This window comes from Chamaea fasciata, unplaced genomic scaffold (genome assembly GCF_029207755.1).
Source record: "Chamaea fasciata isolate MVZ Bird 193981 ecotype frontalis unplaced genomic scaffold, bChaFas1.0.hap1 SCAF_1, whole genome shotgun sequence".
Lineage (NCBI taxonomy): Eukaryota > Metazoa > Chordata > Aves > Passeriformes > Sylviidae > Chamaea > Chamaea fasciata.
The window spans coordinates 147,453,454-147,477,548 of record NW_027094086.1 but is presented as its reverse complement, the minus strand read 5'-3'; the positions used below and the strand labels follow the sequence as shown (position 1 = coordinate 147,477,548).

The window sequence follows — 24,095 nt, the reverse complement described above, 5'->3', positions numbered from 1 at the left end:
AACATTTCATATAAATATTGACAAGTGCAGCTATCTGCAGTAGAGGTATCCTCCAAAGAACTAGTTCACTTTGAGACACTTTGAAAAATAAAACCATCACAAACCCACCCTTTGCTTGTATGTATATACATACTTCTATTTTTAATTTCAAGTTTCCAGCTTTCAGAGATTTCTTGACATTTCTCATTAATCTTCAGATATTGTCAAATGGAATACAAATACTTTAAAACTAACAGAAGTGGTAGAGAAGTGGCCATTTTTAAACTCACTTTCTACTTGAGTAGTAATTGATGTTCAGTGCTCAGCAGGTACTCCTGAGTTTAGTTTTACTTTGTCTGATGCTGTACAATCACTCTAACTGCAGTCAGAAAAAGACAATTTCGGATTCAAGAAAACTTCCTTTGTGTTCTTTTATCCATTCTTTGGATTTTCCAGCTAGGAAAGCTGTAGCACCGACAAGCCAGAGGTCACTGCTAGACACTCTCACGTCCAGTCTTTTGAACATCCAAGAGAAAAATTATATCACAGTCCAGAAGCTGGGATTGGGAATTTCATGTCACCCACCATGTCATCAAGGGACTTAATTTTGTGGATGCTGTAATCTCACTCTTCCACACACCCAATTTTCTTCCTTGGGTTGATCCTGTCACTGATGCTGAATTCCAGCCTCCAAGTGCAAAGGTAAAACATTTCTGTTCTACCCTCAGAGAGAGAACTGGAGAAGTACACACTGCACTTGAAAGTTGTTTTTCATTAACTTTTCACCTTTTGCCACCTTTCACACTTGGACTAAACTGAAGCCGTGAAAGCCTTGGGGCTGAGAACTGTCATTTTACATGCCCCACACACATCTGTGCTAGTGCACAAGTTAGACACACCACACACAGGTTAAATAACATTATAGTTTAAAGAACATCCTTCATGCATGTTCTTGAAAACCACAGGCCAGAAATAAGAAAAAAAATTGCCCAAATTAGTTCCTCATGTCTTAAGAGAATTGAAATTATGCAAGTAGAAAGCAAAATAACTCTTGTCCACAACTGTGTGAACTTTACTTGTGTCTTACTTAAGAAATGTGGGAGGTGGTTGGCTTTTCTTTTCTTGAGATAATCTGGGTAAGCACTGAGTAGCTGTCCTCTGGAAATCAAAGTCTGGATGGAAACAAAGCTTTGGATATCAAAATTGTTTTAAAAATTTAGGCAGTAATCTCTTTTTAAGTAAGGGAAAATTGCCTTGCCTAATTTCATGCAGCCAACAATCACAGCTAAAAATCATTGTATGTGCAGGCAAATAGAGGAAGCAGGGAAAGAACGACTTGTTTAGTAGGAACCCCTGTTAACACTGAAAACCCCAAGCGTGGGTTGATGCAGCTGAAAGCATTGAGACACTCAGTGCTCAGGAGTGATGCATAACCTGAGATGTGTAAAAGAAGCTGAATAACCTTGAACCAGTTAAAAAAAAATTAAAAAAAAAAAAAAAAAAAAAAAAAAAAAGAAAGAAAAAAGGAAAAACAGCTGGAACAGCTGGAAGGACTAAGGAAGTCTTGGGAGAACTGATTGGAGTTCCCTAACAGGACTGTCACATTTTTGCAACAAAAATGAAAATACAGGAACACACCTGGAGAAAGATTTAAAGTAATAAATTTGTAGCATTTCACTAAGTGTCAACTATGGTAAACATGGTCTTTTACAAGCAGAATGATTGTGAAAACAGGGATTCATTTGCAATGATACTAGAAGTTGCTATGGGTATAAATGACTACTACACAGCAATGTTATACGGCTGTGAATCAGGTGAACTTCTTAGCAATGGCATTTCTTACAGATTCCCATGTGTCTGAGATGGAATGGACAAGTATCATATTTTAAACTCACTCTTCAATAACATAAATGATCTCTTTAGGCCAGAGCACCTAGTTTTAGGGGGAAAAAAATCTTGTTCTCAAAACTGCCCGTGCTAAAGAATTCATTACACCACTGTCAATTGCTGCAGTTTGATTTCAGTTTCTGTTAAAAATCTGCACCTTCCTTGTCATTTGAGGTTTGCCTGCTTTCAGCTTCCAGTTATTGAACCATAATGTTTCTGTCTGTAAGGCTCAAGAGTCCTATATTATCAAGTTTCCTTTCCCCAAGAAGGTACTTACAGACTGCAGTCATGTCATTCCCTTGCTAATCTAATTGGATTTAAAACTGTAGATCAGTCTCAAAAAACAAGCAATAAAAGGATATTTAGCAGATAACCCAACTGATCTCCAGGTTCCCAGCTTCCAGAGATCCACAAAGCTCTAACAAACCCAGCGAACTGACAGCTTGACTATTTTTGTGAGTACTGTCTGAACAGTACATCCACTGACAGAGCCATAAACAATCTCTCCTAACATCAGGGCACAGGAATTGAACCATTTACATACTTGGTCTTTTGCTGACCAAACATTAAAAGCAATTGTTCAAACAATGACAACATTTTATCATTGTGTCAGAAAAGAAAGACAGATAGTACTCTTTCCAATCTTTTTATTAACTCTTCAGATTTTCTGTCTTCATTGTGTTTCCTGTATATGTATGACAACAATAAAGCAAAATAAAAGCAAGACAATAGCCACTGCATGAAAAATTCTAGAGCACGTAAGCAGCTTCCTTATAGCACATGAGGTCATTTCCTTCAGAGACATTTTATCTAACCCTTTAAAAAATTAGTTAAACTAATACTTTACTCTCCTGAGCCAAGTAACAATAAAAAGCCATTTTTTGTGAAATACTTGGTCAGGGAATTGGTAATGAACTAACCAACCTTTCCAGATCACTGGCTTAAAACCAAGCCTTGCTTGATCGTGCCTTGAAGGCTCAGCTACGTGATAAAAGTCGAATGCTCTGTGAAAAATAAAAGGGGGTAGAGTCAAGTTCTTGGCAAGCTATTGCCCATCTCACACTGGCACTTTTATCAGCCAGAAGTTTCATCAGAAAATACAAATATCCTCTGCAGCAGAATGACAGGCTTATCTGGGAGGAAGATCCTGCCTCTGATGAATTTCAAAGTACTTCTTGAGCCAACACTCCTCCCTCAAAAATATATGTTTAAGATGTAATGGCAAGGCATTTCTGAGGTCTGTTTGTACTGCATGCCAAGCAGCACACTCTGCCCCATCTCTGTTCACATGTTTCAATCTGGCTGTTACCACTATTCACGATTGTTTCAAAAAGAAAACTTCAACCTGTCACTGTCCTCAAATGATTTTTAAACTGTTTTCACAAACTTACTGAAGCAAAAGGCTCCTAACAAAGCCAGCACCCTCATGCTGCTGAAACACCATCAGCACTCTCAGCAGTAAACAGCAAGAGACAAGCACGAAGCCAACACAACATTTTAGTATTGATTTCTCTAAGAAATTTAAATCCCGCAGGGCATAAACATCAATTTAATCTGTATGCAACTACAAAATGGCCTCACTCCCAGTGTTCTTTATTTCAGCCAAAACACTGCTACAACTGGAGTAAACACACACTCAGCAGTGCAGGCAAAGACAGAACAAGAATCCCCACGTTCCCAATAATTCACAAGAGTTTTGGAGAGCAAAGCCACAAACTCCAGAAGTCAAGGACAACAACCAGCAGGACAACCTGTCTCACAGCCAGACACAAAGACATCCCTGAAGCATCCCGAGGACCAGTGACATCCAGCCCTGCTAAGCAGGAGAGCCACTTCATCCTCCAATGAACCCAAAACTTTGCTGGGGAGCAACAGCCTCACGTCCCACCTTTGGGTTTCTGTGCCTCCACGAGACAACAGGAACAATGAAACACAACTGGTCCATGTGGAACTAACTGATAGCTAGAAACAAGCTCCCCAGGGAAGTGGTGGAGTCACTATCCCTGAAAGTGTTCAAAAAACATGTGGGTGTGGCATTTCATGACATGTCTTAGTGAGTATGGTGGTGTTCGGTCAAATGTTGGATGTGATGATCTTGGAGGTCCTTTCCAACATTAATGATTCCTTGATTCTGTTTTCTGAGCATCCCTGACTCCATCAGACTGCCTTTCCTGCAGACAAAAAGCCACACATTACTGCTACCTCCAGCCTGCTGAGAAGAGCATCAGAAGAAAGCACCACCTGAAGAAAAAGAAAATTTGTCACCTTGGGAGTTTGCCCTCGTGTAATCTTAAGTTGAGTTCTTCAGAAATGTAAGCCCCCCCTCCAATCACTGAGAAAAGAGGCCCAGCATGCTCTGACGTTCCCCTTTTTCTTCTTAGCACTGCAGGACTGCTATTTTTTTTTCAAGAATCCACCCCACTTAAAAAAATCAGTTCATTCTTACAGCAGTGCAAAGCCCCAGGCAAGTCAGTGTCACCCCAGCCAGCACTTTCACACCAATACAGTCACTAGAATTCAAGGCACCAACATTATTTGTGAGTGATGGATTTATGTATGCAAGAAACTATAAATTACACAATAATCACAGACACAGGGCTTTATGGACAAAGCCTGCACTTGTAAATTGTGGCACCTTCTATCCCCCTGCCCCTGCTGATGACAGTTAGGTGGCAGAATCAGATTCCTAAAAGTATAAATGTGACAGAACAGCACATTGGGCATTTGGAGTATTATGAACTCACTGACAGGCACAAAAACATGAAGATGGAAAAGCCCTGTCCAAAGTTAACAGCTTCAGCACAGACCCCACCCCAGATAATCAGACTTCCTATGTGGCAGGATTTATTAATTGCTGCTTTTGTCCCACAAAAGCTTACTTAAAACAACTCTAGCACACACCTGACCCAACATGTATTGACTGACATTACCATTGACATGAAGGTTCCTACCTAGAGCATTCCTCTTGAGCAGAATGTAATTTAAATATCTATTGACTACATGTGTGATCAACACAGAACCCCTGCCTGTGTGCTATTTTCCTTCAGCATATGTAACATACATCATGGCATATTTACCTCACCTATCATTAAGGTGGGGGATGGATTTTGCTCCCAAAATTAATCAGTTTTGTGGGTCCTCACCAGGACAGCCTCACTAGGTCCAAGCAAGGACCATGGCAACATTCTCCAGTCAGTGTCAATTGTAGGATGAACTTTAGGATTTCTTGGTCAGGAATAGAAGCAACTCTGAAGTGACCATCAAGATTATTGAGGTATATACTGGCAGATCAGTCTGTAGCACTGACAGCTTTATAGCTGCTGTGATCACCTGTGGCACCGAGCAGCAGACACTGTCATTTCTCCATAAAGTTACCATGGTTTTGACTTCAGAGGGTCCCCCAACCATGCAGCAAGAATGGCTGTAAGTCCAGCCTCTGAACTCCAGTTGTGAGCTTGGCTTTCCAAGGGGGATGGCTGCAAGCAGTAAAAGGAAGTGAAAAAATAGGTGTTTATGATACGATCAAAATTCAGGAGAATAAAGGCAGAACAGCAAACCTTCACCTTATCTTCATGAATCTCTGAATGGGAGGATGTAAACAACAGGGACAGACCCAACTTCACTTGTTTGTTTCTAGATTCAACACTCAATCCACCCCTTAAGCACATAAGCAAAACAGGATACAGGGTGTTACTGAATGATTTCCTCTGAAACCTGATTGAGAAAGATTAGAGCAATTAGAACAGGGTGACACACACTTTGAAAGCCTTTAAATCACAATTAATATAAGGTTTAACCTTTCTCCTAAGGATCATCTGGTGACTGTGTGCCATTTTCAGAACAAGGCTGACACGTCCTAGCCTCGGAGACAAAATTCATGAGACAGAATCCCCTGCCCTCTACTGGCACCAAAGCCGTACTGAAATCTGAGCTCGTGTCACAGGCAGCACGAACAGCACCTGAGGAGCTGTTTTAAGGGGTATTTTAAACTATTATTTGTAATTTATATCAGATCTATAATGTGCCAGACACATCCACCTGGGAACAAAACCTCACGTATAAAAAGCTCTTTCAGCATCATCACACTCCTTCCCACAGCAGCAGCTAGACTGAGGATTCAAAATACTGCTCCTTGCAAGATAATATATTCATTAACTGGAAGCTAATTCTAAGGGATTATCTAATGTTTGTCATGTTCACAGTGCATTACCAGGAACTCTATATGGCAGGTTTTAATTTGTTTATTTTTCCAAAATTCTCTCTCACGTACGCTGTTGCTTTTCTGATTACAGCCATCCAAACTGCATTTGGCCCAAGAACAGAGAGGCAGGTTCACAGCTGCCAAAACCATTTTCCAGCACCTTGGTGCCAGAGATAGGGAAATTCTTAGCCAGGTTTCTGACTCATATGCACCACTGTGACAGCACCACGCAAACCTCAGGGAACCCCAGCAAGGCATTTGTTGTGACTGACATTGATTTAATAGGTGTCATCATAGAACCTTCCAGATCTTGTGAGCACTTCCTACTGCATTCTCCCATCAGTGCAAACAGCAGGGGGGGGGGGGGGAAATAAAAAATAAAAAAGCCAAGATTTACCCTGCTGTGATTATATTTCTGAATGTAAATCAGCTTGATTCCTGGAAATATCAAAGTAAATCCCCCATGTAGGCAAGGCCTAAAAGGAAATGAATAAACACAAGGGTCCTGACTGCATATTTAATCCAAAAAATAAATAAGCTTTTAAATCACATTAAAAGGAAGGAGGAAAAAAAAAAAAAGGCAGCCTGAAAAACAGCAGCTATTAAACAAGAGAAAGTCTGGCAATGCTGGAGTAATTCCCACAATGCTCATCCATACCCTGAAACACATTGAGAACACACCCTGTTTTCAGAGCTGTCACACAACAAATGCAGACGTGAGCCTGCCATCACTACACAAACAACAGAGTATGACATTTAAATAATACCACTAAGGAGAAGTGGGAGATGCGCACAGCCTACACTGTGTACAGCAGTTCTTTTTTAAAGCAACTCATCTGTTAAGTTACCAAATAGCTCAAAGGCCCTAGGGATGCAGCAAAACAAAAGTACACAATATTCCAAAGAATCCATAGGAACATAATCCAATCACACCTGTCTCCTTTTCATTGTAGGCATCTACAGCATTTTAAAAAATACTAATGAAAAATTCTTAAAGCTTATTAAGCCACATTCTAAAACTATTTGAATTTTTCGCTGTCCAGCTCAGCCTAAATGTATTTACAGATAATTTATCCCCATTTGTTCCTGTGTCAGGGTTGTCTGATATCTCAAATAGTTCTTCTCACACTCTGCTGCTTGTCTAACCTCTGACATTTACAGAGTGCAAAACTGCCCTCAGCCATGAGCTTTCTAGGCTATATAAGCCAAGATTTTGGTGCAGCAGAATCCAAGAATGAAGGCTAAACAGGTATTTTAAGCACATTCTATTTGAAATTCTGCCTGTCTGCATAAATAACCTCCATAAATAAATATAGTTTCAACTATATAAGAAAATATAAAACACAAAAATCTTTACAGAGTAAATTTATGAGGTGGCACTGTCAAGCCTTGTGATTTGTTCCAGTATCTCTGCATTTTCTCAACTTTCAGCTCCTGGAGTTCTCTCTTAAAAAATAAACAATAAAAATATTCTGTCCTTCGTGATTATTGATAAAAGCCTGGGGGTAGGAATCAAGCAATGACTTGTGAAGAAGGAAGTCAGGATGTAAATAAAAATAATATGACTTTTAAAAATAAAATATTTATTAAAAATCCTCCAGATGAGTTAATTCAGTATGTTTAAGATACCGCTGGCTGATACACTGACAGAAAATATCAACAAAAACCTTACAGGCTTGCCTGTATTATTTTCGTAGAATTGTACACCTCGTAATGATCTGAACCCACTTCTCTAGGTGAAACACTGGCTGACTTTGCCGTTCCAATGTGCTAAAAACTATTCATATCATAAATTCTAGGAAGCTGGATCTCTTGCTCTCTAAATCACAAGACAGAGAAAGGGCTTCTGCCTTATTAACAGAAAACTGAGGTAAAGAGGTACGTGACCAGCTTATGGCAGATCCAAGAACTAAGCATAGATTTCAGATTTTCTGAGTTAGTCTTGTGCTTCAGGCAGAGGGCTGGTCTTCTTTTCACTTATCAAGCTATTGAAGGCCACACTCTTATTTCAAAATGGACAATGCAGGTCAGAAACAACGAAACAGCAAGAATACTTGAAAAATAAGTCTTCTTAAAGTTAAACTTCCTTGGTCCTTCTAATGTTAACATCTGTAAAAACTTGCACCCAACACACCATCAATAATTTTTCCAAGAGACCAAATTCAGAATTCATACCCGTTTCTGTATCCATCAGGCAGGACAGGAATCTCATCATACTTACAGACTTTATATCCCAGCTTTTCCGCATGAATCCTCTTGGCCATGAACTGCCCTTCAATCAATGCTCGTATTTCTACTTCCTTTGGAAATCTTGGGACCTGTACCAAAGAGGGAATGAATTAACAACACCTTAGCCAGCATTCAATGCCAAGCTGCAGAGTGGTTAAAAACACAAGGCAGATCTATAGTTGATTATCTTTGCCTTCACCCTGAAGTCTGCTCTCATCTAGGCCCAGTTCTTCACTCATGCACACAAGATGGACCTAAGGACTCATGACAGAGAACACAACCCATATCCTCCATGCTGTAGGCAAGTACATCAAACTTGAAGTTGATGCACAATGGGAAGAAGTTTAGGGGAAGTTTTAAACTTTTCCCGAATCATCTCCCATCACCAAGAGCTGCTTAGGAATCAATATCTCAAAAATACAAAATTAAAGCCATTAGATAAAATTCAGATGAATAAAGCAATGTCACAGAAGTTTAAACCTATTTCTGTCTGCACAAAAGTGAAACCATGTCATCTTTTCATTAGTTTATTTCGTTTCTATCTATAACATTTTTCTGTCCTGGCAAGAGAAGCAGGAGAATATTGAACTGCAAACAGAGGGAATCCTTCACGCGAAGTTGAGTTTCTCCATGCACTGCAGTAAGTGCCTACATTTGTGTAACAGCTAGAAGTGATTAAGCATTCATTTAACAGCCAACACTTAAGAGAGTAGAGCTGCACTGCAAACACCAGATAGCATCAATCTCTGTTCACCTACGTGAGGTCTAATCGACTGGGAGTCATGATTGATCAAAGACATCTCCTGAGTTTCAGTACCACCCAGAAAGTCAGGCATTTAAACAACAACCATTCCTCAAAAAAAAAAACAAAAAGGAAAATATACAAAGAACTTCCTCTCTCCCTTCACATACCACTATGTGGCTTGTGGGTTACTCCGAGTCATGCAGGGCAGCAAAATGAGGTCTTTAGTTCACACATATATAGACAAAATATTACAGCCCAAAGTTTCCACACACCCTTATCTATGTGTCTAAAATTTAAAAAACAAGGACTAAGTCATGTACATGTACTAAGTTCTCAGTAAGCTTAAAGTTAATCCTGTCTCAAAGACAGTGTTGGTTTCAGTAAATCCACATTTTCCAGTAAAGAAAGCATATCATAAAAACAATACCATATAAGTTCTAGTTCAGACATGGCTCTGTAGAGGCTCTCAGGCTACAGACCAAATACTTCCTTATGAAAATCGTCCCAGGGACTTGCATCAATAAATTAAACTGGAAAGTAAATATTTCAGACAGAAAGAAAAAAATATATAATGGCAAAGATTTGAAGCCTTGACAGCACCCCTTCAAAGTCTGAGACATTAACTAGATTATTACTACCTTTTGGTTGTCTCTGTTGAATCTGTGAATCCCAACTGCTTCAGGAGTAATTTCCATCACATCAAAGTAGAAACCTGCATCAAGGAACAGTAAAGAGTGTCATGTTTTCTCCCAGGCCCAAAGTTGGAATCTTATTTCTGCACCCAGCTAAAATGATAATAGATGTTTATCATGTATTTGGACATATAAGTCAGCACACAACCTGTTTCTTTACTAATTTCAGTCCACACATCAACTTCTTAACAATGTTCTGAGCCATGTGGAGGGATTCTTGAACTCTCCTCTGTAGAGCCATGAGTTGGACTTTAATGATCCCAGTGGGTCCCTTCCAACTCAGGATATTCTATAATTCTATGATTCTCAGTTTACAAAATGCAGATTTGAAACATGCTAAACAATGTAATAAACACCAAGCCTACAAAAGAGGATACATCCACCACAATACACACACTTGCAAGTAACACAGATAATACATAACACATACTAGAAATAGTCTGAGTAGGTCATATGCAAGGGTGAAAGGAGAAAAAAACAAACACACACACAGAAAAAAATGGCAAGTTGGTAAGAAGAGTACAGGAATATTGGAACATTTCATACCCTGGATTAGATTTCACGAGCTTATTAGAGAACATCAGATATTTTAAGTCACGAAGCAGAGCTGGTCTCTGAATAGTTTTGATGAGATCTGAGGAAATGCTGTAATGCTTTGTAGACAGCTAGACAAAGATTCCTTTGGGTTGGTCAGAAAAAATATTCAAGAAAGGAGACCAGAAAAAATGAGAACAGAAAAACTGAACAGAATAGTTAAGAAACTAAGGAGAGTTTCTGAGGTTCTAACCTCGGAACAAAAGTGTGCTGCCCCATAGACCTGTGATTTCTGGCAAAATAAGACGCAAAATAATCCTGTGCTTTAGCACACATAACCTTTCTGGTTAAACACTCTGCACAGTTGCCAGTAAGCAACTCTGTGTGTCACAGATCTGCAGGGCCTGTCAGGGGATGCACATCCCAACATTCCAATTCTGACCTCCAAACCTCTGCAGAGGCACTTTCTCACACAACAGGGAGCACAGGGAGCAAAAGGGGGGGTGGTATTTAACCAGCTATGCCTTTGCTTTGCTTCCCCCAGCCACTCAAATTATGGAGATTACTGCATTTTTACAGATATACCCAGAGGTTATTCTAGTGTATGGATTATTGAGGATGAGTTCCATGAAACACCCATTTTATAGAGGAATGAGATATTCAGCTGAATATACTATAACACAAACTTTAAAACTTAAAGGCACTGTCCTGGTTCAGTAACAACATTTTCATCAACTTCCAATATTTTTTAATATTGTCTAAACTGGCTGACTTTGGGGTTTTAGAATAATTTCTTCCCATTTTCTAAAACACTAGAATTGATTTGTCTTCTAGTGAAAAGAGATTCCTGGTCATTTTAATACCCCACAGAGACTGGATTTGACAGACAACATAACAGAGCTTCTAAAAATGAAAAATCTAATCTCACAGTGTCAAGAGGCTCTATCTTAAATTCACTTTGCTAAGGAGTGAAGTCTTCTATAGCTTAAATATCTACATTTAAAAACTTTGCTGCCTACAATTTTTACATTAATTTTACTCATATCAATTCACACCTGAGATGATGCAAACCCTGCAATGGGTCCTTTTTAATCTTGGTTGGACGTGTGCTCACTTTTTGACAGCTTATTTCAGAGCTACATATTAGACTGGTAAAATCTTAAACTGTGGGAAAGAAAATAACATAAAACTTCAAATCCATGAGTTTAATAGTATTTTTTAAATATTTCCATGATCGTAATTTTGTTACATTTCATTCATTAACCATAACATGGGGGAAAAAACAGGGATGAAATGCTTCTGTGACACACATTGGGGAAAATGCAGGAAATCTGGGCATCCCTTGACATCATTGCTTTGTAGAAGATTCAACAAAATATATGCATGAACAAGATTCTAGAGAAAAGACTGAGAAAGAAATAATATGGAGCTACTTAATTCACTTGGTTTGAGTCTTCAGAAAAAGAAATAAACTTTAATGAAAGCCTCCTTCGGAAATTACTAGTTTTAAACGTTCTACAGCTAAGATGTTACTAAAACCCTTCCAACGACCAAAGGAGATCCATAAATATAATTTTCTTAGTCAGTGAATATTGAAGGAAAACACTCTGATGACACTTAGGCTGTCAACAGAGCATTTCCAAGTACACATCCAGAATTTCTCTTGCTCTAGTTAACTCTTGACCTTTATGATGACCCAAATAAAAAGCAGGTACAACACCAACTGCAGTATGTGTCTAAGCAAACCCTCCAAGTCCCAGCCCTGCTAAGGTTCATACCCAAGTTGCCACTGTTTCCAGCAACAGTTGATGATAAAGCTTTGGAGAATTCATCCCAGGAGCCAGAAGCACAGTCATCTCTGATTCTCTCTCTCATCAGAGAACCATTCTTAAAACTGAAACAGATAAACACACCATACACATTTTCCAAAATGTTGAGCTCTAGACTTTTAAAGCATTTTGTTCCTTTACTTCATATTGTTGTTTAGTTTATCAGCCAAATACAGCTGGGCAAGTTAAAAGATATCATCACTTCATTATGGAAAGAGATAGAGAAGGAAGAGCAAGATAAGAGAAAGCAACTTTTACTGGAGGTGCTGGGGAACACAGTGCAGAGGTGGAGGTATACATTTCTCCAGTGAGTGAGGTTAGATCCAGGCTGGCAGGACATGCCAAACCCAGGCTAGCTCTGAACAGCTGAGACATCTCCTCAGAGAAGTGCTCTGCCACCACTCGCTCTGAGATGACCCTGCAAGGAGCAGCAGCAGTGTCTCCATGTTGCATTTATGCTTTCAGGAACATGGTACCTGTATGGAACCAGCTTGGGTCCAACAAGACTTATGATGAGGTCTAGCTCTGTGCCAGGATCTGACAAAGGAAAGCACCACAGCCGGCAAACAAACCATGCAGTAAAATATGCATCTCTTCATTTTTTATGGTCTTTGCACACTTCATGCTATCACCTTCTCTGTGAATATCACACTCCTGCAAAATGCTGCAGCACTGGACTCGTATCCAGAGGAAAGCAGTTTGAACACTCTCCAGCACAGTTATCAGAGCAACTCAGCAGGAGAGGCATAGAAATATCAAAAATGAGGGCAAGGAAATCATTGAACTTGCTCAGTAGCACCAGCTGAAGTTATTTGAGTTTCTGTACAAATACCCTGTCTGGTAGCTCAGGCATTCTTTTTCTACTGAGAGTCCCCCATTAACTCTAATATTCCAGAAATAAAGAGGCCTTGCTGCCAAAGGGGCAGTGTCAGGTCAGAAATGACTACACAGGAGGAACAGGAAGGATTAACTCAGCACTGCCAAGGCCACCACCAAACCACATGTTAAGCTGCAGTGAAAGAACAGCAGTGTAACATTTATTCAGAAAAATGCCTCAGTATCTGTTTTCCTATTACAAACAGGTTGTTTGTATAGCTCTTTTACACAGCAAAAGTAAAGAAAACATTGGGTAGAAGAAAAACTCAAATGCATATTGAAAACAAAGCAAAGAAACAAACAGAAAAACTCACAGAAAATGAAACAAGCAAAACCTGCTGGGAAATCACAAAATAAAACTCAGTAACTTGCAATTGACATCATGTTTTTGAACTCAACTTCATGAACACTGTTCCCACTGTCATCTACTACTCTACAGGTGGGACTCAACACTACAGCTCCAGGGCAGACTTGAGCTTTGCTGAAGTTCTGAGTTTCAAGCATCTGCAATCCAGGGGATTTAGACACAAAATTTATCTGTATAATACTTGCAAATATTTGCCAAAACACTATGACCTGGATTGGAAATTTTAATCCAGAATACAGTGGTTCAGTGAGGGCAAACACAGCTCCAGACCACCTTTCCACCTACTTGGCTGGCAAGGGGCCAAACAAGTCCCAAATCACAGCAGCCAAAAGTTACCATGAGGATGATCTTCTCAGCTGGGTTTCTTGAGAACTCAGTATTTTCCTCAAGCACAGCCCTAATACATCCCTGAACAGCACAGATTATGCTCCTCTCTGGAATAGGAATCTTCATTATGACCCCGCTGGACCCCTAGAGGAGCACAGAAGTTACACAGCCTGGTCAGGCTTCACACATTTCACATTCTATCTCAGCAGATTTGTTGCTCCTGTACATTAAATGTATTACCTGAGATACACAGTGAACTGGCTCTATCAGTATGCCGAAATAATTTCAGCTTTTATTGCCATGAGAATTTATCCTCCACAACTTTGCAGTTTCAGTTCCTCAAATTAAACAATTGGAATGCTATAACGTTGATGGAAATGTTTCAGCAGTAGATTGCCATATACCGTAGAGAATGCTGAATGTTCTATTCATTATCATTTCACAAAAGAAATAAAAAGCACTAACACAGAGAAAGAAATATATGTTATCGATCCCAGATGTAAAAAAAATAAACGATATTACCATAAAAGTGCCATATATGTTTGAGAATCAACAGGATTGCAGAGGATATGACCTTCTAAGGCAGGAGTTGGCTCTTGGATCCACAGGAACAATGTGTCACTCGTGCCAAGGCTAATCTGGAGGGGAAAAAAATAATTGAAGCCTTATCACAATGTGCATGGAAAGCAATACAGAAATTAAATTAAAACCATTTGTTATTACCACTAATTGTTTTTAAATTACACATTAAGTCAATTGGATTCGTGTTGAAGCTAGCTCTGACTTAGGCTGTCATGCCAGTGAAATACATACTAGATGGAGACTTAGGTTTTAATGTCTGGAGTGTTAGTTAAAAATAGTCACAAGAGTTTACTTAAAACCTTTCAGGCAGCTTACAGATTGATTGAAATAGAACAGGCATAAATCCAATAAGCAGTAAATCAACACTAGCAGGTATATTTGACTGGCAACCTGCAGCTATTTACATTTCAAGTATTTCAAGCATCCTAGGACATGGACAGTTTTCAGGACAGTGTTTTGACTTACTGCAATGTCTCCTTCTTGAAGTCTCATCCCTGCCAGTGATGCTGAAAGCAAAAAGAATATCAGGTACAAAGGTAGCTCTGACTCAGTTATGGCCTGTTGTCTGAGACATCATAGGACGTTCCAAACACCATCTCAAAGTACAATTTAAATGGCAAATATCATCCTGATGGCCTTGGTTTATCCACCATAAAAGACAAACCAAAAAGCTTTTGGGTGAGGGAGTGATTTTTAATAAAATCAAAGTGCTCAAGACAAAAGACTACAGAACAGAGTGATTTTTCTAATGGTTTCTGTATTCAGGTTTTATACACAGTGCAACCTTGATTAACAACACACTTTAAAGGAAGAATATTCCCACTTCCATCAGATTAATCACATATTTATTGGACTAAGTTGAATTTGTGTCTCTAGAAGAAAAAAAAAATGGACTTTGGGAAATGCAGAGTTTACCCAGCTCCCAGAATAAGAATGTAAGATATATCATGATGAAGCTTCTATCGTGATTCAAACCTGCTACTATAATATGGGAAGTATTTTATTTTCACAGTCTTTGGAAACAGAAACATTTGCTTTACACTGAAACAGTCTCCAGGATTCAAAAAACCGACCCTAAATTAACACCTTCCCTTGTACTGAGACCTATCAGTCTGACAAAAGGACAGCTCTAATTTTTAGAGAAAACCAACAAAGTCCATCTCTACCTTTTTGCTTGAAAAGGTACAAGAGCATTTTTAAATTCATATTTTCTAAGCTAAAATATTAGCAGTCCACAGTAGGAATAGTTTCTCATAGGCAGGCAAACAAAAACTGAAGTTATCAAGAGGCAAATGAATTCACCTCCGATTACTTGGCAAAAGAGAATTAATTTGTCATACACAGCCTATCCAAGACATCTCTATCTCAGAAAGGTGTTGGAAAGAGGAATTAATGCTGATAAAAACAATATTCTTTCATTTTATAGGCAGCATCTGAGAACCAGTAAGATAAATTTAGAGTTTCAGTACATACATAATCATATCCACTGAATCTTGCACAGTTAATCATCTCACCTGGATTGTCTCCTGTAAATGCTACTATTTTACAATCTGGGCTAAACCCATAACGCTGACTATAATATGGAGAAATGGGCCCCTAAGGAAAGAAAGAAAGAGAGGAAAAAAAGCTCAAAAAAAATGGAATGCAGTCTTGCAATATATTACATAATGTATTGTAACATAGAACTGAAAAACCCTAGAGAAGCTACAAAAATAATTTATGAACATTACGGTATAAATGAATATTTTAAAAAAATTTAATGCACTTTTTTCATTGTAGTTGTTGAGAACCTCACAGAAATACCCTCAGATTAGATTTGGAAATAGGCTAGTAAATAGCAGCATTTTAGCTTTGGGTCTTTCTTCAGTTATTCACATCAAGTAACATAAACACATCTATCTGTTTTGCACATATACATGAATATTAATAGCTAGAAATTAGAAATTCAATGCAAACATAAGAGGAAACACAACATTAATATACATCACAGCATCAAATGCTGGAATATGACCCCTATTATTTTAGAGGTCAAGAACCGTATTCTTTCAAGACACATTTGATAGCCATAGAGAAAAAAAACAGAAGAAAACTATCCATAAAAAATACAAGGACATCTATAAGGATTTTTTATATGTTCCTCTCCATTACAGATCAGCAGTGAATTCAGAGGGCTCAGGTGATGGGTATCTCCACTGCCTCACATGTGCACAGCTAAAGAATAGCTGGTTTTGTGCGGGGTAGTAAGACTAAACTCATTTACTCAGGAGATGTGAGGCTTGATTTGATTTCACCATTATGCTACGTGAACTGAGGAGCTTTAAATATCTCAAATTATTCACAAAGATTACCTCATTAACTCTACAAACAGCTGAAAACAAGATCTCTGTTGAGAAATGCAAATGTTGGGTTCTGTTTGTGCAGCAATAAACACCCGTGCACAGCTCTGCAGTGACCAGGTGCTCTGGGGCATGGGAGAGGACCCCAAAAATTCTTATCGTTGGAACATCTAACAAAAAGTCTCCCACACAGCCCAGCGCATGCAAGAATCCAAAGAGACCAAAGCTGTGATGGGTGCCAGTTTCCAAAGATGTCTGCATTGGCTTTGAAAAAAACCTTCACAAAACAGCCGGCAATATTAAAGCAGCAGCATTGCACACACAGACACCCTCCAAGTGCCATTAGCAGAACTCCCAGAAGAGCACCCGTTGTTGCTTACAACTCTTCTGGCCAGGCACATACCAGGATTGAGTGGGATGGTACAGGGCATCCCAGTTTCTCTTCCAATCCAGGGGCACAGGCATCAAGGCAGGACTTTGACCATGCCTTTTCCCAAATCTGCAGCAAGTTCATACCAGAACCTACAAGACAGATCAACAGAGGAAGTGCATAGGATTAAGCAAAGATCAGAAAAGTCCAACAAAAGAAAATTTACAGTTATACGTTTTACATTTAAAGAGAACAGTTTCAGCTCCTCTAAGAATAAAGGATACTGATAATTTAGCCTCTGGAGAGCTTTCACCTGCAAGAGCAGCAGAAAATGCTTCTCTGATGTACAATGCACTAGGCAATTCAGTCATTCTCAAATTATGAGTAAAGACAAGAATATCAATGCCTCCCCATCAGTTTCCCCTCCCCAAATCTTCCACCGTAGACAAGGACCTCATACGAGTAACTAAAAGTGCTGGAGCAATGTCCCTTGAAGATGTGTTGTGCTCAGCAGAGACCTAAAAGTGAAGAAATTCCCCCCTGGGTGGGACGGTTTTACATTTACCTACCTTTGAGCAGAGCACCCTTTGAGCATCTAAATCCACACTGACTAATCTTCCTCCATATCAATGTTTCCCTTTTCAATTTTTCAAATTAAGCCTGTAATTTTGAGGATGATTTGGTATCCAGTTTTGAATACCAAAGCCATGATTTTCAGGAATGCTGAGCAGCCCAACTGAAATCTGCAACACCTGCAAGTGTGCAAACCTCTTAAGGCCAGATTCTGTGAACTGATTTACAGGATGCAAAAATCCTAAATAACAGATTTGATCACCTGTTTCCTCACCAGAACTATCAGCAGATCTGAGAAAGGCCCGTGCAGTTTTGGTTTGGTTTCTCATTGCTCTTTTCTCACTGTTTTATTGCTGGTTTAAAAGCTAATTGAAGTTGGTTAGTGGCCAAATCTATATAACATACTGAGCACTCCACACCCCTGGCTTATGATTCTAAGATGCCTTTAATTGCACATTTCATTAGACTTCAAAATCTGTATGTATTTCTAGTTAGTGCTGCTCAGGGACATAGTAGTCTTATGCTAGATTATTACCAATTTAATTTCAAAGACTCTTTAGCCCACATCTTATTTATCTCAGAAACACAGCCGTATTCTGAGTTGAGCACAGTGGAAAACCTGGTATTTCCTTCCATTCAGTACATTTTTAAGCTTTTTAAATCATAAAGATGGTGAAGTTGATGCCACATGCAGCGTCTGTGGAACGAGACTTTGCTTGCAGTGCTGGGATGCAGAGGAAGAAAAGAATTCAAGCACCATCTCAGGCAGCACAAGGCTCCAGCAGTGCTTCTCCTCTGAGAGAGGGCCTTCAACACACTGCACACACACCCTGCTGCTGGTTACACAAGCACAGATGAGCCCACCCTATCAACTCCCAGCAGATTTTTTCATACAGGCTCAAAAATGGGTTTAATAGCATTTATAAACAAACTTTATATTTAACAGTACAATCCTAAGCACCACCAGCATGGTCTGGACCTAGTGCTCCACGTGGTGTTGTAAACACAAAGTGCTGCACAGACAGAAAAAGTTGAGACACTGGAATAACCCAAGCCAAAGAGCAGGATATTTGGATTATACTTAATGACATAAAAACAGAATTAATTTTATCCAAATCAATCCCATTTCAGGCAAATTAAACAGAATTAACATGTTTGGCCTATGATGCAACAACGAGAATTTGACAGAGCACGAAGTGCAACAACCCTCCCACAGGCAAAGGATGAAAATCCCTTTTCTGCCATCAAAATCACTACTACACACCCAGAAAAGGAAAGATGGCAAGATTCACTCCAGTTTCTCTCAGTTCCCTATGAGAGAACACTCTTGAATCCAGCCATCCCCTCCTTCCCAGGGTAAACTGTGTCCTGACAAGGTAAACTCAGCCCAGAGTCACCACCTGCACTTTTCAGAGGCAGAGGGTGTGAGCAGCCACATCTTCCATGCTTCAGGCATAACAGGGCTTTCTACAAGGAAATACACGAATCTATACATTTTCCTGGAAAAGTCCATGATTTAAAAGGCCAAGAACTTCTTCACTAAACTAAAGCACTGAGGAATAGAATCTTTAAATAAATTGGAATTTTCTACAGAAAGGTTAGCTGTTGTTTTCTGTGGGTTTGAGTTTGGTTTTTTGTTTGTTTTTTTTTTTTTTAATCCTTCTTGGTCCACACCCCACAAGCCCAGAGAAACATTTCATTAGAATCCTTCAATGCAATTTTACATGACATTAGGGCAGCCTTCAATCTTTCCTGCATAAAGCAGAAAAGCCTCTAATCTTCATAACTGAATGTTTACATTATACAGAAACAACACTTCAGTTTATTGACTGGTAGATGCAGTGGCACAAAGACTTTCATATGCCCTGAGAAAAAAGAGGTGAGGCAATTTGTCCCAACCTCAGAAACTCATTTAAAAAATGTGAAACAACTGTTTTAGAACTGTTAACCTGTTGGGCTGGATTCATCCTATACAGCTGTGGGCATGGGAGTCTCTAGTCAGTGGAAAATAAAAAACAGAGCTGAATGCTCCTCTGATAATATGAGGAGTGATGCACACTGAGTTCCTAACTCTAGCACCTCTGCTCATGATCTACATCACAAAGTTTAACGGACAAAATCAGTAGTAATCTGAGGAGTAAGGCGAGAAAACAACCAAAAATCAAAGGCACCCCTTTGACTTGTCACCCCATCAGCAGTGAAGGTCAATAGCCAAGGCCATGGCACAGTAAGAACTGAGGAAAGGGTCAAAACACGGATTTATAGATTTTCATATTTCACTGCAAACATTCCTGGCTTTTAGCACAGAATGACCAGGAGCACAATCAGGACTTGCTAATATTTACTACAAATAAAAAAGCGTAAGTGTGTGAACACTTGGGGGGAAAGAAGATAATACAAACACTTTCATTACAATGACCCAACAATGCAGACTAACTGGTTTTATTAATCAACAAAGTAAAGATCAATATTTGCACACATTTATAAGCACTTAAGTGCATCTGTTTCTGCATTACAGCCCTCTGGATTGCCTTTTCAGTGAGTTAAAGCCATGAGAAGTGTAACTGCTGACACCACACAAGCAACAAGAGAAGTAAATTCACCACACTCTTTTTGAAAAGGCTTCAGTCCAACACATCCTTTTTTGATAGAACAACAAAAAACAAGTACGCTAAGCTACGATTTGCCTAAGGCTCTTAGAAAAGCATTTCAAAAGACAGAGCTTCTCTAGGTCAAGAGCTGAATTGCTGTTCTTTAAGGTGTCTTCTAAAAGAAACAATGCCCCAAGTGTTCAACTTCTTTAGGTCCCAGATGTATCTTACTTTTAACATCTGCACAATACAAATGAAAATCATTCTTCGTTCCACTAGAAGGTAATTTCATTTTTTTTTTTAATCAATCAGTCAGGGTGCTCAGCCATTCACAAGTGATTTGAACCTTAAAAGATAGGACCTTTAAGAAGAAAAGAAAAAAATCCTGAAACTGAATAGCACATTTCCCACAATAACCTGCAAATTTAGAGAGATAAGTTATTGTGTAGAGCTAAACAATATGACAGGGTCTTTTAAAGATGATATGACCTGAAGTTAAACCTACAGAAATGAAGAATAGGTCTATTATCTGAATATTACATTGAGAGATGCATTTTAAACTACAATACACAGGTGCTAAGTAAAAGACCAAGTGAATTGCAAGAAATTGTAAATGACAAGAAAACAAGTTTTTCAGATGCATCCAAATAACTACTGCCTCCACTATACTTACATTTTATTACTGGGATTAGAATTCTCTGTCATTATATTAACAGAAGAAAGGAATGAATGAGGTAAAATATAGCTTACAATGCTAAAAAATCTTTTGTCTTGTGAAGATAACTGTAACATCCTGCTTGGTTCTCTTATTTTTTTCACACAAAGATTTAACAATCTTACATGCTCTGAACAGCACATAACATTTATTCAGGTTCTGTAAATATCCATAGGTGTAACAGAACAGGCTCTCCTGGAGCTGTTTGAAAAATGTGACTCATTTTCTAAGAAAATTTTCCAATTAAGGAAATTTTAATTTTCTTTATTTTAAATATTTTGTTTTCAAACAATTTTTCATGTTCTGAAATTGGAGAAGCATGGCTTTCCTCCACGTGCTTCCAAGCAGAAAAGGTAAAGTAACATTATCAAAAAAAAAAAAAAACCCACCAAACAACAGAGATATTTTTAATGCTTATAATTTTAAACATTCTAATCAAAATTAAAACTTCATTCTCATTGAAAAATAAAAAATCAATATGCTTCTTTATCAGAGAAGGCACCTAAAGATCTCACTATCTCTCTTGGAAATACAGTAGGTGGCTGAGCAGCTCAAGTGCTCAGTATTTGGACCTGCTGAGGAGCAAAGTGCAAATCTCCAAAGAGTTACTGTTGCCAATAATACACAGAAAAATAAAATTCAGCTGTGAAATGCTTGGCTAAAAGGACAGGGCCAGGAAACAGATATAATAATCTCACAAGTGTTATGAAATAAGCATGGATTGCCTTGCCATTTCTGAGGTCTCAAGCATAACTGGAAGCTCTGATAGCAAGTTAGTTGTCCATTAGCTAAAATTGAGGTGTCTTGTCTTTTCCTGTAAGATTTGATGGAATAACAAAGGAGAAAAAATGAATTGGTCTTAACACACGGGTGTCAACCACATCTCTATAATGCAAAAATTCCGTAGAGAGCCTTGTCATCTAACCTTTCAGCTCTGAAATATATCTTCTCCTAGTTTCAGAGCAGAAATCAGAAATGCTATTTAGAAATAACAGCAGTGCTCCCAGGAAAATGCTTTCCTTTGTAATTGCCATTTAAAATTGCCATTTAAAAGCTGGATAACTGAGATAACACACAACAGAAAAGAGAGACGGCAATCTTGTCACTTTTTTTGTCTTTGTTATGATGAATGGAGAGATATGGGAGATTTCTTTTTTTTAACTGGGTTTAGAACATTTTGCTTTATTTATGCTTTTTTTTCCTGGTTCATTTTGAAAATATACTTCTGTTGGAGATCCATACTCCAGTTAGGTAGGAAAAATATCGTCATGACATACATCATGTTCACATCCTGTGCACCTCTGAGCTAAACCAGCAAAACCAAAGAATAAATATCTGAACTCTGAAGCTTAGTTTATGATTCCACAACTTTCTGATGCCTCTAAAAGATCTTTCACCACTCCTTTATACATCACAAAATAATGGAAAAAAGCTAAAATTACATTTAAGAATCTTTTCTGTGGATCCATTTGATAGAAGTGGGAATCAGTATGATTGGGATAGATTAGCATAGCTAACAACAAACTGAAAGGAGTAACTTGGCTTAAAATCTAATATACTTGTCATCAGAATTTAAAGATTGAAAACAAATACCAGAGAACTTGTCTCCCATCTATGTAATGTGGGAATGGGAAGGAAAATTTCCTTGTTAAACTGTCACTATGAAAAAAAAAAGCCCACACTTACCATCACTGTAATCAATGGGTGCATAAGTTCCTAGGAAAAGGGAAGCTGCAAAGCTACTGACCAGAGAGATTCTCTGAAAAAAAAAAATTAAAAAAAAAAGTGAGAAATAGTAAGTCACATCAATATTCATTTCAAAGAAATTAAGTGGAAAGCAAATAAAGTAATTGGAAGCAGGAAATGTTAATAGATGCCTAAGGTTAGGCCCGGAAAGCACACAAAAATACACCTACAAGGATTATTCAGTTCTGACCATCGCAGCAATACAGCTCATATCAATCTAATAGTAACCCCATGATAAAAGCTGTTAATAGCTCTGCCTTCTGAAACATGCAAAACACACCTAGCATGTTAGCATACTCTGTGTTAGCATGAATCCACAACTTCAGTCTATCACACAATCTCATTTTCTAAGAAAAACACTTTCTAAGAAAAACACACACACGAAAAAAAAACCCCCACACAAAACCACCTGTGTCTTGATGACAGGATGCTCAGAACCATTCTCTGCCCCACCCACAGCACAGGTCTGTAAGCTTTTGGAAGCTCTGGCAAAGCTCTGCAAGCACCTCTAGCACCTCTGCATGACCCCTTGCCTTCCTTCCAGCTGAGAGCCCAGACCTCCCAGGAGTTACTCCCAGGAGCTGGTAATAGTCAGCTTTGAACTGAGCCACTGCCTGCAGCTCTGCCTCAGGGCATGCTCCAACTGCATGAAATCCAGCAATGGGGCTGCCCAAAAAATGCCCCATACGACACAAGACACTGATCCTCCATGAACCTGCTTCCTCCTCACGTCTGCTGTGTGAACTACCGAGTTAACCAGCCACCACCAGGCTTTCTGCATGATCAGGTATTGTCTGTTCCCAAGAAGCTGCTGCAAAAGCAGATAAATTCCTCATTCTGTGCTGTGACTCGCTCAGAAGAAACACGGTTGTCACCCAATAACTAAACAGAATCAAACCTCTACTGGTGGAGTGAGCCAGAAATGACAGGTTTTTGTATTAATGATCACAAAACCACTGCTTCACACAGCATTCAAGGGCAGCCTATAGTCAGAGCCCTAAGAGGTGGTTGTAATGGCCAGGAAATTTAATGATGCACTTGCTCTTCGTGCATCTCTCCCCAAGAATATATCACATTGTGCTCAGATAACAAAGGCCTACCTTCTGTGCTGCCCCAGTGGGCACTAGCCTGAAATGGAAGGAAAAAAGGATGAAGTTAAACTGTGAATCAGCCAGCCAGTTTAACAAGCTGACCTACAGAAGCAAAAACATCTACCTTCCACATGTCATTGAGACTGCCAAGCTGTTAAGTGCTGCTTGAGGGTCCCCAAGAGCAGCTCTGGCAGAGAGGTATTTTGTGCTTGAACACATCTTGCATAAGCTTTATTGCTAAAAGTTGCCACCAGTTCAAACAGCCCTCGAAGTCTGAAATCGGTCTGACCGGTTCTCAGTTCCATGGACCCACTTTCCCCCATTAAAATATCTTTCTCTAAATTTAGTCTTAAGCTTATGATCAGATTATATTAGTCTATTATGTATCAGTTCTGTTTCATCTCATACCTTAACTAGTTACAATG

The 24,095-nt window shown here is 39.0% G+C and overlaps 1 protein-coding gene across 1 annotated transcript in view; it reads right to left on the bottom strand.

Moving 5' to 3' along the window:
* Nucleotides 1-24,095, bottom strand: part of XYLB (xylulokinase) — an 81,676-nt gene that overhangs the window by 47,410 nt on the left and 10,171 nt on the right. Inside the window, exons 8-15 of the mRNA XM_066195862.1 lie at nucleotides 22,520-22,592; nucleotides 16,988-17,106; nucleotides 15,763-15,844; nucleotides 14,714-14,754; nucleotides 14,189-14,304; nucleotides 12,046-12,161; nucleotides 9,680-9,753; nucleotides 8,289-8,385 (exon numbers count right to left, since the gene is read on the bottom strand). Of these exons, the coding sequence (XP_066051959.1) occupies nucleotides 8,289-8,385; nucleotides 9,680-9,753; nucleotides 12,046-12,161; nucleotides 14,189-14,304; nucleotides 14,714-14,754; nucleotides 15,763-15,844; nucleotides 16,988-17,106; nucleotides 22,520-22,592 (718 nt within the window). The remainder of the gene's footprint in view (nucleotides 1-8,288; nucleotides 8,386-9,679; nucleotides 9,754-12,045; nucleotides 12,162-14,188; nucleotides 14,305-14,713; nucleotides 14,755-15,762; nucleotides 15,845-16,987; nucleotides 17,107-22,519; nucleotides 22,593-24,095) is intronic.